Source organism: Salvia hispanica, chromosome 2, assembly GCF_023119035.1.
Source record: "Salvia hispanica cultivar TCC Black 2014 chromosome 2, UniMelb_Shisp_WGS_1.0, whole genome shotgun sequence".
In the NCBI taxonomy this organism is placed as follows: Eukaryota; Viridiplantae; Streptophyta; class Magnoliopsida; order Lamiales; family Lamiaceae; genus Salvia; species Salvia hispanica.
The window spans coordinates 27,727,787-27,744,029 of NC_062966.1; the positions used below are offsets into that span (position 1 = coordinate 27,727,787).

General features: G+C 32.9%; 1 protein-coding gene across 3 annotated transcripts; it reads right to left on the reverse strand.

Annotated features, from left to right (window-relative positions):
• Positions 1 to 2,852: 2,852 nt before the first annotated feature.
• LOC125207295 (receptor like protein 22-like) lies at positions 2,853 to 14,655 on the reverse strand. Of its 3 annotated transcripts, XM_048106572.1 has the most exons (8): positions 13,803 to 14,654; positions 13,590 to 13,733; positions 11,796 to 11,939; positions 11,529 to 11,600; positions 10,211 to 10,282; positions 7,533 to 7,676; positions 6,415 to 6,486; positions 2,853 to 4,664 (listed from the first exon to the last, which is right to left on the reverse strand). In XM_048106572.1, exons 1-8 carry the CDS (start codon positions 14,509 to 14,511, stop codon positions 3,010 to 3,012), a joined length of 3,012 nt encoding a protein of 1,003 aa, XP_047962529.1. In that variant the 5' UTR covers positions 14,512 to 14,654; the 3' UTR covers positions 2,853 to 3,009. The 3 variants fall into 3 exon arrangements, with proteins under 3 accessions (XP_047962529.1, XP_047962531.1, XP_047962530.1); XM_048106574.1 differs by lacking the exon at positions 11,796 to 11,939 and having other exon boundaries at positions 13,803 to 14,655; XM_048106573.1 differs by lacking the exon at positions 6,415 to 6,486 and having other exon boundaries at positions 13,803 to 14,655.
• Between the last annotated feature and the right edge of the window lie 1,588 nt (positions 14,656 to 16,243).

Sequence of the window (16,243 nt, forward strand, 5' to 3'; positions counted from 1 at the left end):
CTTAGGTAGAGAATTCAAAAATTAATGACGAGAATTCCCCATAGAGTTTTGCTCTGTTTTGCTTAAATTTTTCCTAATATAATGGGCTAAGTATGAAGTATCAATGGTGTAACAAAGATTAAATCTTGAAGTTTATGAGGAAATGACAGAAATATTTGAAGGATTTAAGTGCAGATTAATGCTTCATAGGCTTGAATATGTCCAGTTGATTTTTTTTTTGTACTGAACTGAAATTGTGGTAATAGGTTTTAAATGGATTGGTAGAAGGTAAATAAAAATCTATCCCAGAACTTGACGACCGACAACAATTTGGGTACCTTTTTGATTTTGAAAACTGTTTCTAATTACCTTAATTAAAGAGTAAAGGTCAATTTTGGTCTTAAACATATGGTTGAAATACCAATTTGGTCCAAAACATTCACTTTTTTAAAAACGGGTCCATAACATATGAAATTCGTGTCATTTACGTCCAGTTTTGACGGTGCCATCAATTTTTGACAGTCAACCGTCCATTAACGCAATTTTAACCCGATTAAGCTAATTTTAACCCGATTAATCTTATTATTATATTTTTGAAAAAAAAATTGAAAATGCAAAATTGAATATGAAAAATTTTGAAAATGCAAAATTGAAAATGCAAAATTTTGACCCAATCGACATAATAAACTTACAAACTAGTCCTTGATATTCATAATCATGATCAAATCGGTCCTGAACATTTAACAAATGAAATCAATGCTTGTGCCAATGATGTCAAAAACAAGTTTGTATGGCATGGCACAGTCAAAACCACCATACAAAAACAACTATCAACCATACAAACACCAGTACACACCATCATCAAACAAGTAGCCACCAACAAAAACAAGTATTTAGAGAATTCATTACAACCCTTCCATTAATTCTACTTCTTCTTCTTCTTCAGCGAGACATCAATCCCTAGCTTCTCCAACACGTCATCAACCTCCAGCTTCGACCATTTGTTTGGATCGCACTTGTGAATGTATTCCAGCTCCCCATTCAGGTACTGCCTCCCACACCCTTTCTCAGCCTCAATTACACCATTGTAGTGCACCCTCGTAGTGAAGGTCCCATCTGCATTCATAACAAAACGCAAATCAACTATTCAGAACAAATAGATCCAGTATATTTGATAAATAAACCAGCTTAGTCCTAAACATTTACAGACATAACAAAAGGTCACATTGTCGTTTAGTTCCCTACAACCAAACCACGTGTTCCCCACCACCAGCCAACACACCCATTGAATCTTCATTCAATGTAGACAAATTGACCCCACATAACACCCAATACACACCATTTCAAAACATTTGCATATCCCCAAATCAGTTCCAAATCATATGGAAACCCTCATCATGTAAATGGGACCACTTCACAAATAAAGACAACACAAAAAGAACAAAATTCAATTATGTAGAAGAATTTTTCGACAAAGAATATAAATCTCATGAAACCCTTATAACATCTCAATTTTTTGACAGAGATAGCATAAGAAGCACCAAAATTCTAACATTCGTGATTTCGAGTTGGACGAATTGGATGTGGAAGTGAACAGCCGTGTCTGGCCTTGGTCCTCTCCTCAAAAGAGGCAACCTTTCCCTTCTCCTTTGGTTTTTGAGGCTGCAGAAGCGGACGATCTTGTCGGTGCTTAGTCCTCCTCTCAAAATTCTCTTCGGTTTCTGGAAAATTGAACGGCGGAGCTCCACGGTCATGGTCGGAAGAACTAGGGTTCGTCATCTCCTCCCTGCGTCGTCTTCTTCCTCAGGGACAACAAGATAAAATCGGCGGCTTCGACGGCGTTGTGGGTCGGAATTGGGCTTAGGGTTTTTGTGATTTTTGTGTGGAGAGAAAGAGCAGAGATAGATAGAAGAGAGAGCTGCAGGGTTGGGAAATAGGGTTTGTTGTTTTTGTGTCGATTCATGTACAATTATTTTTGAATTAGAAATAGAAAAGAAATTTAAAAAGTCTTAAAAAACAATTTAATTAGAAAAATAATTAGCAAAATAATTAGATGACTAATAATCTAGATGAAGCTTAATCAGGTCAAAATTGTGTTAATGGACGGTTGACCGTAAAAAATTGACGGCATTGTCAAAACTGGACGTAAATGACACGAATTTCATATGTTATGGACTCGTTTTTCAAAAAGTGAATGTTTTGGACCAAATTGGTATTTCGGCCATATGTTTAGGACCAAAATTGTCCTTTACTCTTTTATTAATCTGTATATGTGTTATGGTGTGTTGGGAGAATTGTTATGGGTGACTGTTGGCCTGGAAAGTGAAAACTGAGTTAGAAAAGGGGTGAAGGTTTTAGTCCAAAGGTGAAGTTTGAAGTGGTTGTGGTTGATATGTTGATGGTGAAGGTGTTAGTCCATTCTCATTCCCCATTTTGAATTCTCTAAGTACACCTTGCACTTCTGTCCCTCTGATTTTATTTTTTTTTAATTTGGTTTTCTGTTTTTAGGGATTTTTGAATTGTAGACTTGTTGGTTGTGCCCCTAGTAGATGGAGGTGTGGGGGTAGAAACTCTTGAATTCTCTGCAAATCACTAGAAGTCGAGAGCTTCTTATCTGCAGTTTCCATTCTAGAGGCTTGTGCGCGAGATTGCACATGACTTCTTGATGGATCTGAGGTTCTAGAGCGCTGCATTTAAATGTCGTTGGAATGAGTAGGGTCGGGTCAGGTGGAAAATTTGCACCACCAGTCAAAGTTCATGATATTGCGACTATTTGCCTCTTTATAGTAAAGGGTGGAGAGCACACCCAAAGTCATAGCAGTTTAATAAGCCAAGTCATGATTGATAATGGATGCCAAATTATCTTATTTGTGGAAAATCAATGGAGTTTAGGCAGCAAAACTATCCACACATATAGTATTGTATATGTCTTGAATTTACAACATAACTTAACTTAGATAATTCAATATGACACAAATAAATGGTAGAAAACAACAATAGCCATTATTCAACATAAAAGGCTCAACCTTTTTATATTCTTCTTCTTCTTCTTCTTTGTGGTGCCACATTTCGTCTACGGCTTCTCATCTTTATCCTGTAAAATCTGTAGATCCACTCCAGCAACCATTTAGGTCTTTCATACCCAAAAATCAGACCACCCACAATACCACCTATTACAAATCCACATCCATACCCCAAAACAACAGCCTGCCAACAGAATCCATCTAGAATACCATAATCATGATCACCTTCTTTCAACATCGCTGAAGGCAAAGGCTCTTCACATTTGCGTGTTAATGGAAATCCACATAGTCCAGAATTCCCAACATATGATGTATTGTCAAATGTGAGAAACTGGCCACTGGATTGAGGTATCTTCCCTGAAAGATTATTCATGGAAAAGTTCACCGTAGAAAGAAATGTAAGGTTTGTAAGCTCTGTTGGAATTTCCCCTTCCAATCGGTTTGAAGACAGGTCCAACGACTCAAGTTCTGTAATGTTTCCAAGAGATGCAGGTATACCTCCTGTGAGGAAATTGTGAGACAGATTCAAATACATCAAGGAATTCAAATTTCCTATGGAATATGGGATACTGCCTGAGAATCTGTTGGAAGACATGTCAATTGTTGTCAAGGCTGTCAACATTCTCTTATATTCTTGATCTGAACCTTTCACTGTTAATGTCAGCAGATATCTATAAAAGTATAACTGTTCTTGAGCTCCTATAAGATTCTCTTTTTCATCCGTCATCCCTTTGAAATTCCTCAGATATCCTTGGGGCAGATTGCCAATGAATGCATTATGGGATATATCAAAAACTTGCAGATTGGGGAATGGAAGCCTAGTCTTGGAAGTGGGAGAAGAAATGGTGCCACTGAAGTTGTTGGATCTCAATACCAGGGCGCGAAGATCAGTAAAATTTCCTGTCCAATCTGGAAAGGTGCCTTGTATTCTGTTGTTTCCAATATCAAGAACCTGCAGACTTTGGCAATTGGAAAGGGATTTGGGTAATGATCCTTCCAACTTATTACCATTCAAGTTGAGTGACTCAAGCCAACAACCCTTTGGAAAAGTATTTGGGATGAATCCTGTGAGTTGATTCTTGGATAAATCCAAAACCTGCACAGTAAGACAATAGTGAAAGAATTGGGGTGACGATCCTGCCAACTCATTACCATTCCAGTCGAATGACTGAGGCATACAACCCACTGAAAATGTAGTTGGGATGAATCCTGTGAGTTGATTCTTGGATAAATCCAAAAACAGCAAAGTCTTCAAATTTCCTATTTCATGAGGAATTGTACCTCTGATGCTGCTGTTAGATACTAATAAGAATAAAAGATTAGAAAAGTTTCCAATGGAAGCTGGAAGTGTGCCATTCAGCATTGGGTTGTCACTAATATCCAAGAACATCAAATATTGGCAGTTTGTTAAAGAAGAGATAAATCCCAATTCTTGATTAGGTGATTCTGCTCCACTCAGATTATTTCCCCTGAGTTGAAGATTTACCAGCTTGCTTAAATTTCTGAAGTCAGGGATGAGGCCAGTGAACGAGTTACTGCTCAAGTCTATAAAAGCAAGTTGACTAAGATTATCAAAGTCGGGGATGGGACCAGCCAATGAGTTGCTGCGCAATATTATAACTTCAAGCTGAGAAGCAGTGGAAACAGATGTTGGAATTTCGCCTGTGAGTGTGAGTCTGTTATAAAATAAATCAAGTACTAGTAGATTTGATAAGTTGAATATTAAAGAGAGGATGGGACCTAACAGTAATATTTCAAGTATGCTAAAAATTAAAGCCTTGTTTTAGTATTTTGTCTGTGTTTTACCATTTTGGAACAAAATTATTCAAACAAAAAATCCAGTGGTAGCAACGAAAATGGTTCCTGATGACCCAAATAATGTAACAAATTTACTTGCAAAATTTAAAACAATACTCCCTCTGTCCCACGTTACTTGAGTCATTTGTTTTTTGCACTCGTTTTGGAAAAATAATAATAAATAGTTAAAATGGAGAGAAAAAAAGTAAGAGAGAGAATAATGTAGAGAAGAGTCTTAACTATATTATTCTTTTTTTTACTATATTTTCTCTTCACTTTAATTATTTATTATTATTTTTTCAGAACGAGTGCAAAAAAGAAGTGACTCAAGTAACGTGGGACGGAGGGAGTACTAATTTTTGTCCCCTCCCACAAAATTGGTCTACTTATGTTTTTCAGTAAGTTTTACTCTCTAATAAGGTGTGCCTCATCTTTCACTACCAACGCTTCAATTACTTGCTTTATTTATTTTGCATTAAAAGATGTTGCACACCAAAAGTTGCTACATTTAAGAAAGGGGGAGTATAAAAGAAGTCAATATACAATATTCAAGATTAAGTATGACAATATTGAAGTGATGAAATTTAAGTTTAGGATTTCTTTAGAATTTGGTTACATGCTCCCTCCGTCCCAAAAAAATAGACTAGTTTTTTCTCATTTTGGGTCGTCTCCCAAAATTAGATAAAGTCTAAATAAGGAAAGTTTCGAACATATACACACCACTAATAATGTGGACATCATCATCCACTAACAATACTTCCACTACCTTTTCCTCTCCTCTTTTACGTTTTTCTATCTCTCTTTTATATTACCAATTTCCCATTAAAATCCATGTTATATACTCACTCTGTCCCTGAAAAGTATGAACTATTTCCTTAAAAAACTCTCTAAAAGTTTCTTCACTAATGAGGCGTGACCCATTCTCCACTAATAATACTTAAAAAATTTTCTCTATCTATCTATCTTACTTTACCAATTATGCGTTAAAACCAAGCCGAACTAAAAGTTCATACTTGGAAACGAAGGGAGTACACTTTTGTCTATTTTTGGGGGACGAATGGAGTATTAGAGCAGACAAATTCAAATTTGACTGATGAAAGTGAATTAGTGATTATGGGGGCGAATTAAGTGTAGTTATTTTGAAATCGAAGTAGTAATAACTAAATTGAAATAGTAACCAAATTATAATGTTGTCTGCAAACAACGTCACATAACTGGAAATTAGTAAACCTAGAAGTTTCCCGAAACCATGAGGCCATATGATTCAACACATAACTGTCAATTTGTCTACTAACACTAACACTAACACTAACACTGACACACGTACTCCCTCCGTTCCATAGTAATGAAGTCATTTTGCCATTTTGATACGTTCCATAATAACAGAGTCATTTTTCTTTTTAGTAAAAGTCAATATATTTCTTCTCACTTACTTTATTCTCTCTTACTTTATTTTTCTTCAGCTCTCTACCTTTCTTAATCTCCATGCCAGAAAAAATGTCTCCGCTACTATAGAACGAAGGAGTATAAATAATTCAAGCATGTGAAATAATACGCGGATAGTAAATTACAGTTTAATATTCAAAACTATATGTTGAATTATATGTAAACATACCTGTAAACTTATTGAAACCCAAATCTAGATATTCTAGCGAAGTGAGATTGCCAACTTGCTTCGGTATGGAACCTAAGTTGAACATTGATTAAATAGATAATTAAATGACTTCTTGCAGGATTATAATAAACAAACAAAATCGAGTCTTGACAAGATTGTAAGGTTCATAACAATTATTCAAGATCCAAAAATCAGGAACATGAGTTCACCCGTCTCCCATTAATTGGCACCTATTTCCTTTTTCGTCCGTTCCCAATTAATTGATACCCTTATTTTTTACACTTTTGGTAATGAAACTCATATTCCACTAACTCATTTCACTGACATTTTATAATAAAATTAATCTATCAAGATATGACCCACATTTCACTAATTTTTTTCACCAATTTTCCACTATATTTTTTAAAACCCGTGTCAAGGTACCGTTATTATGAATATATAATACTCCCTCTATTCCATATTAGTTGAGACATTTCTTTTCGGCACGAAGATTAAAATATGTGGAGAGATGAAGAGAGAGTAAAGTAAGTAAGAAGAATGTGTTGATTTTTACTAAAAAGAGAAATGACTCTATTATTATGGAACATACCAAAATAACAAAATGACAAAATTACTATGGAACGGATGGAGTATAATATTAAAAATGTACAAAATGAGCAAGATACATGCCTAATATTGAAGAGAGGTCAAATTTACTTAGAAAACTTTATATTAGGATTAGAGAGGTCAAATTTACTTACAAAACTTTATATTAGGATTCAAAAATAACTACACAAAAATTGACGAGATATAATTCGGAATATAAATTTGTTTAAGATTGATTTGATTAACAGCTTGATAAGATAGTTACTTTACTTTATCATTTATGGATCCCACTATTCACTACACAATTTCAAATATTTTTTCTTCCCTCTTACTTTATCAATGATGCATTAAAACTCATACTAACTTTAAATGTCTTATTTCTATAAGACGGATCTTACTTTATCAATGATGCATTAAAACTCGTACTAACTTTAAATGTCTTATTTCTATAAAACGGAGGGAGTATTAATTTAAAATTAAAGAATAATATATTCGGGGCCAAAAGAGTACCAGATATAAATTGCTACTCGTACCTGTTAAATTGTTGTTGCTAAGATGCAACTTATGGAGGTTGGGTAAATTGCCCAAATTTGCCGGTATGCTTCCATACAGTTTATTCCGATCAAGATGTATGACTTCCAACGATGAAACATTGAGGATAGAAGATGGAATATTTCCTATTAAAATGTGGCAAATATGGTTAATTCAAATATACAAATGGGTCCTACAAGAATATACGCTCTTTCCTTTTTAGTCTGTCACACATGAATATGCATTTTTCAATTATGAAATTCTTTTTTACTCTAACGAGGTGGGAGACTCATTCTCCACTAATAATACTTTAATTACTTTTTCTATCTACCTCTGTCTTATTTTACTATTTTTGCACTAAAACCTGTGCCAAACCTAAAATGCATATTCTTTGGGGACGGATTTCTAATAAGCTTACTCAAATTCCTAATTTCAGTTGCCGTGTTACAATTGAATCGAATTTATCGTTTGAGTTTATCAATGTATATTTATCTTTGTGTATAGATTAAGTCCAAAATTGATATTCTACATTTGTTCAATAAACTTTATAGCTCCAACGTAATCCTCCGTTCCATAATAGTGAAGACATTTCTTTTCGGCACAGAGATTAAGAAAGGTAGAGAGATGAAGAGAGAATAAAATAAGAGAAAGTAAAGTAAGTAAGAAGAAATGGGTTAACTTTTACTAGAAAGGGAAATAACTCTACTACTATGGAACGCACCAAAATAGCAAAATGACTTCGTTACTCTGATATAGAGGGAGTATTAAATTTTTTATCTCTTGGTTTTAAAATACTTCCTATCTCCCACTTCTAGTTATGGATTGATTGATTTTCATTTTTAGCTCAAAACAAATCATTTAAATCTCATGCCAAATAAATTAATCACATACGACGGGCGGAGAAAGTATTAGTATATTTTTTCTATGATTAAAAATTCCACCAATAATTAACAGTCAATTTTACCAGATTTGTGAGTTGATTGTCATTGTAATTAACTAGATTAATGAGTAAATATGAATTGGTCTCAAAATGGTCTTATTTTTATCGAAAGCGCTAAATAACTAGGGTTGACCTCATCAGCAAGTTAATCATCACAACTAACTAAAAATTTGAATATTAGGAGTACTATTAGTAATTATAAAAAAATAACACAATATTAGAAAATAATATTAATGTTTTTATTATTTGTTTCTGAAAAATATGATTTATTTTATAGAAAGAAACAATATATAATTACTTATATGTATTATATTTTATAGTAGTATAACTTTATTTTATTATACAAATATATATTCTAATACAACTTTTTTCAGAAATAAAATTTATTATTTTCTTGTATTTAAGTGCAACATATGAGGAGTTTCTTTCAAAGAAAATATACTATGATACGATATTTATATTTTTTTAAGGGATATTGACACCTAATATCACTTTTTAAAAAAATTGTGTTTTTCCATAAATATTGAACTCGACATATAATATCACCAACTTAAATAATTTTTTAATCTATTTCTTACCTGCGACAAAATCTGATTACATTAAAGTGAGATGGATAACCATATTTGGAATTCATGGACTTTGTAATCACATCACTATTATTATTCAGTGGAAAAAGTTAAACAACTTTTATATTCGTCATATTATATGCCAAGTTTAAATTTTGTGGAAATTTTGTTGTGAACTTTCGTGATATTAGACGTCAATATCCCTTTCTTTTAGAAAGTATTACTATATGTTTTCAAAATATAATTTAATTTCTTGTAATTTTTGGATCAAATTCATATTTTTGGGAAAGGTACTACTCCCTCCGTCCCACAAAAGATGTCACACTTTCCTTTTTAGTTTGTCCGACAAAAGATGTCACATTTCCCTTTTAGGAAAAAGTTCTCTCTCACATAAATATAAAAATTATATTCTCTTTCCATTTAACACACAAAACAAAACCTCCTAAAATCTCGTGCCGTCCCACAAGTGTGACATCTTTTGTGAGACGGAGGGAGTACTAAACATATTGCGTAGGGTCATAAAGTTATCTTCGAGCATATATTTAGGACTGAAAATGGAACTTTGATCTTTAAACTAATTAGGTCAGTCTCTAAATTAACAAGGTAGAATCATAAAGTTATCGTTGAGCACATATTTTGGACTGAAAATGGACTTTAGTCTTTATAATTAGGTCGGTTTTTAAATTAACAAGGTCAAATAATAATTACTACAGTACAAATGATTAAACTGGTAAAAATGAACTGGCATCCCCAATTTTGGACAAATTCTTATTGTTTGGGATTAGAACTAACGAATCATAACTCTCCATCTGCCCACAAAAAATAGTCTCATAATCAACTAAGAAACTACTTAAGAGATATTGATGTTTAATGCAAATTTATTTTTAATATTTCCTCCATTCCATAAAAATAGTCTTTGTTTTTTTTTCACGTTTTGGTCCCTCTCTAAAAAATAGGCCTTTTTATTTTTAGCAAGTCTTTTCTCTATTATAAGGTGGACCCAGTTATCCACTAGCTAGCTATACTTCAATAATTTTTCATTCTACATCTCTCATACTTTACCAATTTCGCACTAAAAATTATGTCATTACAAAAGTCCTTATTTTTATTACGAGGGAGTATTGATTAAAATTTATGAAAATTAGGCTAATTCTGAAATCAAATCAAATCATACCTGTCAAGCTATTATGATACAGATACAAATAAGTCAAGTAAGTAAGATGTCCAATCTCCTTTGGTACGCCACCTATCAATTTGTCAAAGTATAACAAGCTGTTAAGTTAGTTACATCTATATATAAATATAGTAAGGATGTGGCATGAATTAAATTTTTACATCGTTTATCACAACTTATGAAATAAGACGGTTGACCAAGAATAAAATTTATTTATTTTGGGCCATAGGAATAATATTCCCTTCCTCCCAATTAAGATGACACGTTCCTTTATTTCACGTGTTTTAAAAAAATGATAATAAATAGTTAAAGTGAAGAGAAAATAAAGTAAAGAGATAATAATATAGAAGATAGTGTCTTCTACAATATTCTCTAACTTACTTTATTTTTTCTCTATTTAAACTATTTATCATCTTTTTTTCAAAACACGTGCGAAAAAGAAAACGTATAAATAAGTTTTTGTTCTTTTTTTCTCAACGAAGAAATGAACATAAATATAAAGGTCATGTTACGGAGGACTTGAACCCGTGATCTTAGGCATCAAATATTATCTCTTTACCGATTGGTCAACTCACACACAAATCAAAAAATTATACTCTCCGTCCTCTAAAAATAGGAACATTTGAAGTGACACGAATTTTATTGTAAAATTGGTAAAGTAAGAAAGAAATCAAGAGAAAAATGTGTTAGTGAAAAATGAGTCCACTATATTAGAAAGAAAGAAATTTCTCAAAAAAGAAAGTTTCTACTTTTAGAGGACAAAACAAAAATGAAAGAGTTTCTGTTTTTGGAAAACAGTGGGAGTACATTTTTCTATTCAATTTTATAGCAGTAAGCAGAGAAGCATTGGTGATAACATAAATAAAGCAGTTAGATATATATAAATTTAGTAAGTTGAATATGGGAACAGACAAGAAATCATTTAAGGGTGCATATAAAAACCAAAGGTCTGCTAGATTACCAAGCTCTGTCGGTAATAATTCAAATTAAAGTTGTAAATTTTAGAGTCATCATCTTTGCAACCTTGGTCAAAGTTCAAGCCATGAAATACGTCAATTATTTGAAAATATGCACTAGAAATTTTGCAATGTTTATTTTGATATGTTCCATTTCTTTCTTGGTACGATTTTTATGCAGTGTTAATTTGTGTGTTATATGGATAAAATATAATGTATGACAAAAAATAAAGTAGAGAAAATGATATTTCCATTTTTGGGAAAGTGTCACTTTGAGTGTGACATCCGAAAAAGGAAAATATTTCATTTTGAATGGGATGGAGGGAGTAATAAACTAGCAATTTACAAGTTAAAAAACATACCCGCCAACTTATTCGAAGAAAGATCCAGTGCTATTAGTGAAGAGAGGTTCCCGATTTGTCTTGGTATGTGACCTAAACAATTAAATTGATAAAGTTACTGAAGAGATATGAAGCTGAATACAATTTAAGTTTAATATATACTAATTTAGAATATACTACTACAAAAATCACACTAACTATGACAGACAATTCGAATTGGATTGCGGAAAGTGATTAGTTCATTTGTACAACTTATTAAGTTCAGTAGATATAAGTTGTTCCTCGCACCTGTTAATTTGTTGCTGTCAAGACACAATACTTTGAGGCTGAGTAAATTGTCCAAATTTGTAGGTATGCTTCCAGATAGATTATTGCCACCAAGGTTTATGAATTCCAACGAAGAAACGGTGAAGATTGAAGATGGAATATTTCCTATCAAAATATGACAAATAAGGTTAATTCAAATTGTTAAATTAATGTGAAACTTGAATTAGTTATACATAGATTAATTAGCTAGGATATCGTTATCACAAAATTCTTGGTTTTCCCCAAGGTTAAGGAATAAGGACTTCAAGCTGTCTTATATTACCGGAGTAAATAGGTTTCTCTTCAATTCTATAGGAATAGGGTGAGAAGCATTGGTGAATAGAGATAGTATCAATTCTATAGCCAAGGCTGCCAGAAAACTGATTCTTTTGAAGAGATATATAGTATCTTCAAATTTGATAAGTTGAATATCGAAGAGGGGATGTCAATAGGACAACAAACCAAAATGTAATAAATGAAATTTATTACTTATTTCAAAACAAATTAATGTCTAAAATTGATATTACCTCGGTCCCAACTTAGTTGGGGCATTTCTTTTATACACAAAAATTATAAAATTGTGTTAAATGGAAATAGGAGAAATAAGAGAAAAAGTAAAATACTCCCTCTGTCTCAAGGAAGATGACCCTTCTTTGAGCGGCACGAAATTTTATGTCTTAAGGAGAGATGATAAAGTAAAAGAGAGAATAAAATAGAGATAAAAATGTTTCTATTTTTTTAATAATGAGTGATCTTTGTTGGGACAAATCTAAAAAGAAAAGTGGATCATTTTCGGTGAGACGGACGGGAGTAGGAAAGAGAATAAAATTATCTCTTCTACTTAATAAGTACATCTTGGCTATAAAACTCTCCCCATCCCATTCAATATGAAATACTATTTATTTTTTAGCAAGAGATTTTATGTAGTGTTAATTTATGAGTTAGGTAAGGAGAACAGATTAACGCGAGTAAAACAATAAAGATGATGTTTTCATCTTAGGAAATGTGTCATTTTTAATGAGAAAATTTGAAATGGAAAATGTTTCATTTTTAATGGGATGAATAGAATAGAACGTTTAACATCATTTTATGACAAAATTAATAAAAAAATTGTATGAAAATAATATTCCCTTCGCCCCAAGATAGTTGAAGCATTTTTTGGTAACTAGATCTAAAAAATCGAAGCGTTAAAGGTTAAAATGAAGAATAAGTTACCAAAGAAAATATAGTATCAACAAGAAGAGAATAAAGTACGAATGCGAATAAATTTTTACAAAAAAAAAGAAAAAAGAAATGACGTAACTACCTTGGTAACCCAATGTTAGAAGATTTTGTCCGCTTTGGAAGGAGCCAAGCTCACACAGATTTTCTTTTTGGTTCATCCAAAAGGCATCATCTTAATTGGGGTTGGACAACACTTATATACTGCATCCAACTTCCTTACTCATCCGATGTAAGATAGGTTTGTACTCAACTACCAAAAAGGAATACGACTCAATTAACTTGGGACGAATGAAGTATTAATTAGCATTTATTCTTCGCCAAAAGAGTACTCCCTCCGTCCTTAGGAAGATGACCCATTCCTTAGGCGGCACGGGATTTTATGCAATTTTAATTTATTTTGTTTGTTAAGTGGAGAGAGTAAGGTAAGAAAAGGGGGATAAAATAGAGATAAAAGTGTTTCTATTTTTAATAGGGGGTTATCTTCGTTGGAACAAACCAAAAAAGAAAGTGAGTCATCTTCGGTGTGATGGAGGGAGTATAAGATCTACGCACCTGTTAAGTTGTTAATGCTAAAATTCAACACTTGGAGGTTGAGTAAATTGTCCAAATTCGTGGGTATTCTTCCAGATAGTTTATTGCCACCGAGGGATATGAATTCCAATAATGAAACGTTGAAGATAGAAGTCGGAATATTTCCTATCAAAATATGGAAAATTAGATCGGAAAGATCCATTCATTGTATTATACATAGATTAATATAGTTACCTTGGAGGTCGTTATCATATAGAGATAAAACTGTAAGCATAGTTAGATTTCCAACTTGGGTTGGTATGTTTCCACTGAACATATTCATCGCGAAGCTCAACTCCTCCATCTGGCTGCACTTATGTATACTCGTTGGAATTTGTCCATATATTTGATTCATTCTGAGCAACAATCTCTTCAGTTTTGGAGTATTATTGCATATATCACTTGGGAGAGCGCCTGATAGGTTGTTAAACCTCAGATCAATGTCGTCCAATATAGACATGTTTGTAAGGATACCTCTCGGTATTTCTCCACTGAAGCTGTTAGATGTCGCGTTTAATTGCTTCAAAAGGCGTAGTTTAGACAGCTCAGCAGGTAAGACACCTATGAAACTGTTGGAGCTGACATCCAAGGACTGGAGAAACGTTAGGTTTCCTAGATGTGGAGTGAGCTTTCCATGGAGGCCGAAGTTGGAGAGGTTGAGGGCAGTCACCCTCTGGTGTTTGATGCCACAGAAGACACCGACCCAATCACAGATAGATGTGTTGCTGAGCCAGCTGTTGCTCAACACGCCATTTTTGTCGACCGTGATGGCCTGTTTGAGAGCAAGAAGAGCATCTTTATCGGTGGTGAAATCAGTTGGTGTTGCAGATAAGGTGAGGGTGAAGAAGATGTTTAATGTAATTAAAAGCATGAGGGAAAAAGGAAGTAAGAAAGAGGTATCCATGAAAGTGGTAGTAAATTGCAATTTAATTTCGTTAATGATGATGAAGTTGTTAAAGAAAGAGGGTATTAAATACTGGAGTAGTAAGTAACCAAAAGCTAAATGAAATGGAGATATTTTGTGTTCTCAAGAATGAAGTTAGCTAAGAAAAGTGTTCATTTTCAAGTTGCAATCATCTAATAAGATTTCCTATTTTAGTGTTTATTATTTCTCAAATAATCTAATAATCATAGCCACAATTTAACTCGAATAGATGCATCGTGTATGTAATCAAATAATCGAGTGTTCAAAAATATCCATCACGCAATTACCCACCATGCATGGACTTAATTAGGTTCACATAATATACAAAAACATAACGTGAATATAGATTCAATTGTCCTACAAAAACAAAAGGTTGACTTAGGTCTATCGTAATATACAAAAACATAACATAGACTTAGGTCCACATATTAAATGCATGGCCAGAAAAATGCTAAGAACAGTTCCACATATTGAGAAACCGTCTATTGCTTCTTCACATATATATACAAAAACATAACATGGACCACTTGTATGGATTCATCTAATTTTTCCAACGACGACTATTCAATTGAAATCAACACTTTGGTGGTACTCCAGGCATGAAAATATAATTAATTTGATACTACTATCTAGTTTTTATATAGTTATATATAGTTCCGCCTTGGACATATTCGAGGATATTTTGATACTATTTGTTCCTATATATGTTTACGATTTTTAGCAATACAAACTGTGGAATCATTTTATCCTCCTAGAACTATACAATTTTAAATATGATTGAAAAAAGAAGAATGACTAAGAGCTGTAAACTAATGGCATGTATTTCAAAATTTGTGTATGGAATTAGTTCCTTTATGAATTCAACATAGAATTTTCATATCAATCAACATGAAAATGATTAGCATTTTCCAAATATTTAGTATTAATGATTCCGAAGTTTCGAGAATAAGTCATATCTATATCAATATTGGCCCGGTCCATATCAAGAAATGTATAATCCTACGAAGTCTAGTATAGTGCGCCTGCTCACTTCAAGGCCCAATGAGGCAGAAATATCGGGCTAAATAAATCTAATATTGTTTTAGTATAGCACCTGAATTTTACCTTTATACAATAGAATTAAGATTTATAAATATTTGCTCAAGTTGTTACAGTTCCAGAAAAAGTGGTCGTTGAGACATTTTCACAAACACCTTAAGCGCATCAGTAATTACAGTACAAAAAGTAGGCAGAAGAAGAGACCGTACCTTCAAAAGAGTAAAACTCAAAGCAGCCTCAAATTCCCAATTTCAGTAGGTTTCCTACCGCTGAAATGAATCTCCCCATTAATCTGCAAAGACAGCGCAGGTGTGTGAGATCGTTTTAAATGTTTGTGGGAAATTGGAGGAAATCAAATCTGGAATTGACCTTGTGTTAGATACACATTGTGACATCTCATCCTTTTCTATTTATTATTGACACTTAGCATTAGGAGAATCCCAAAAGCCTAAAGCTAGGCGAAATGATTAGTCAGATATCCATTAACAAAACACAAGTGAAAAGTCTTAGCAATTTATTAAACATTTAAACCCAAGTGATAATATTTAGTATTCGATAAGCCCAAGTAATAATATTTAGTTGAGGCCCAAACCAACGTATTTGATTATCCCAAAATACATATACTATATTTTCAGAATAATACTCCCTCCATTTCACCATAGTTGAGTCATTT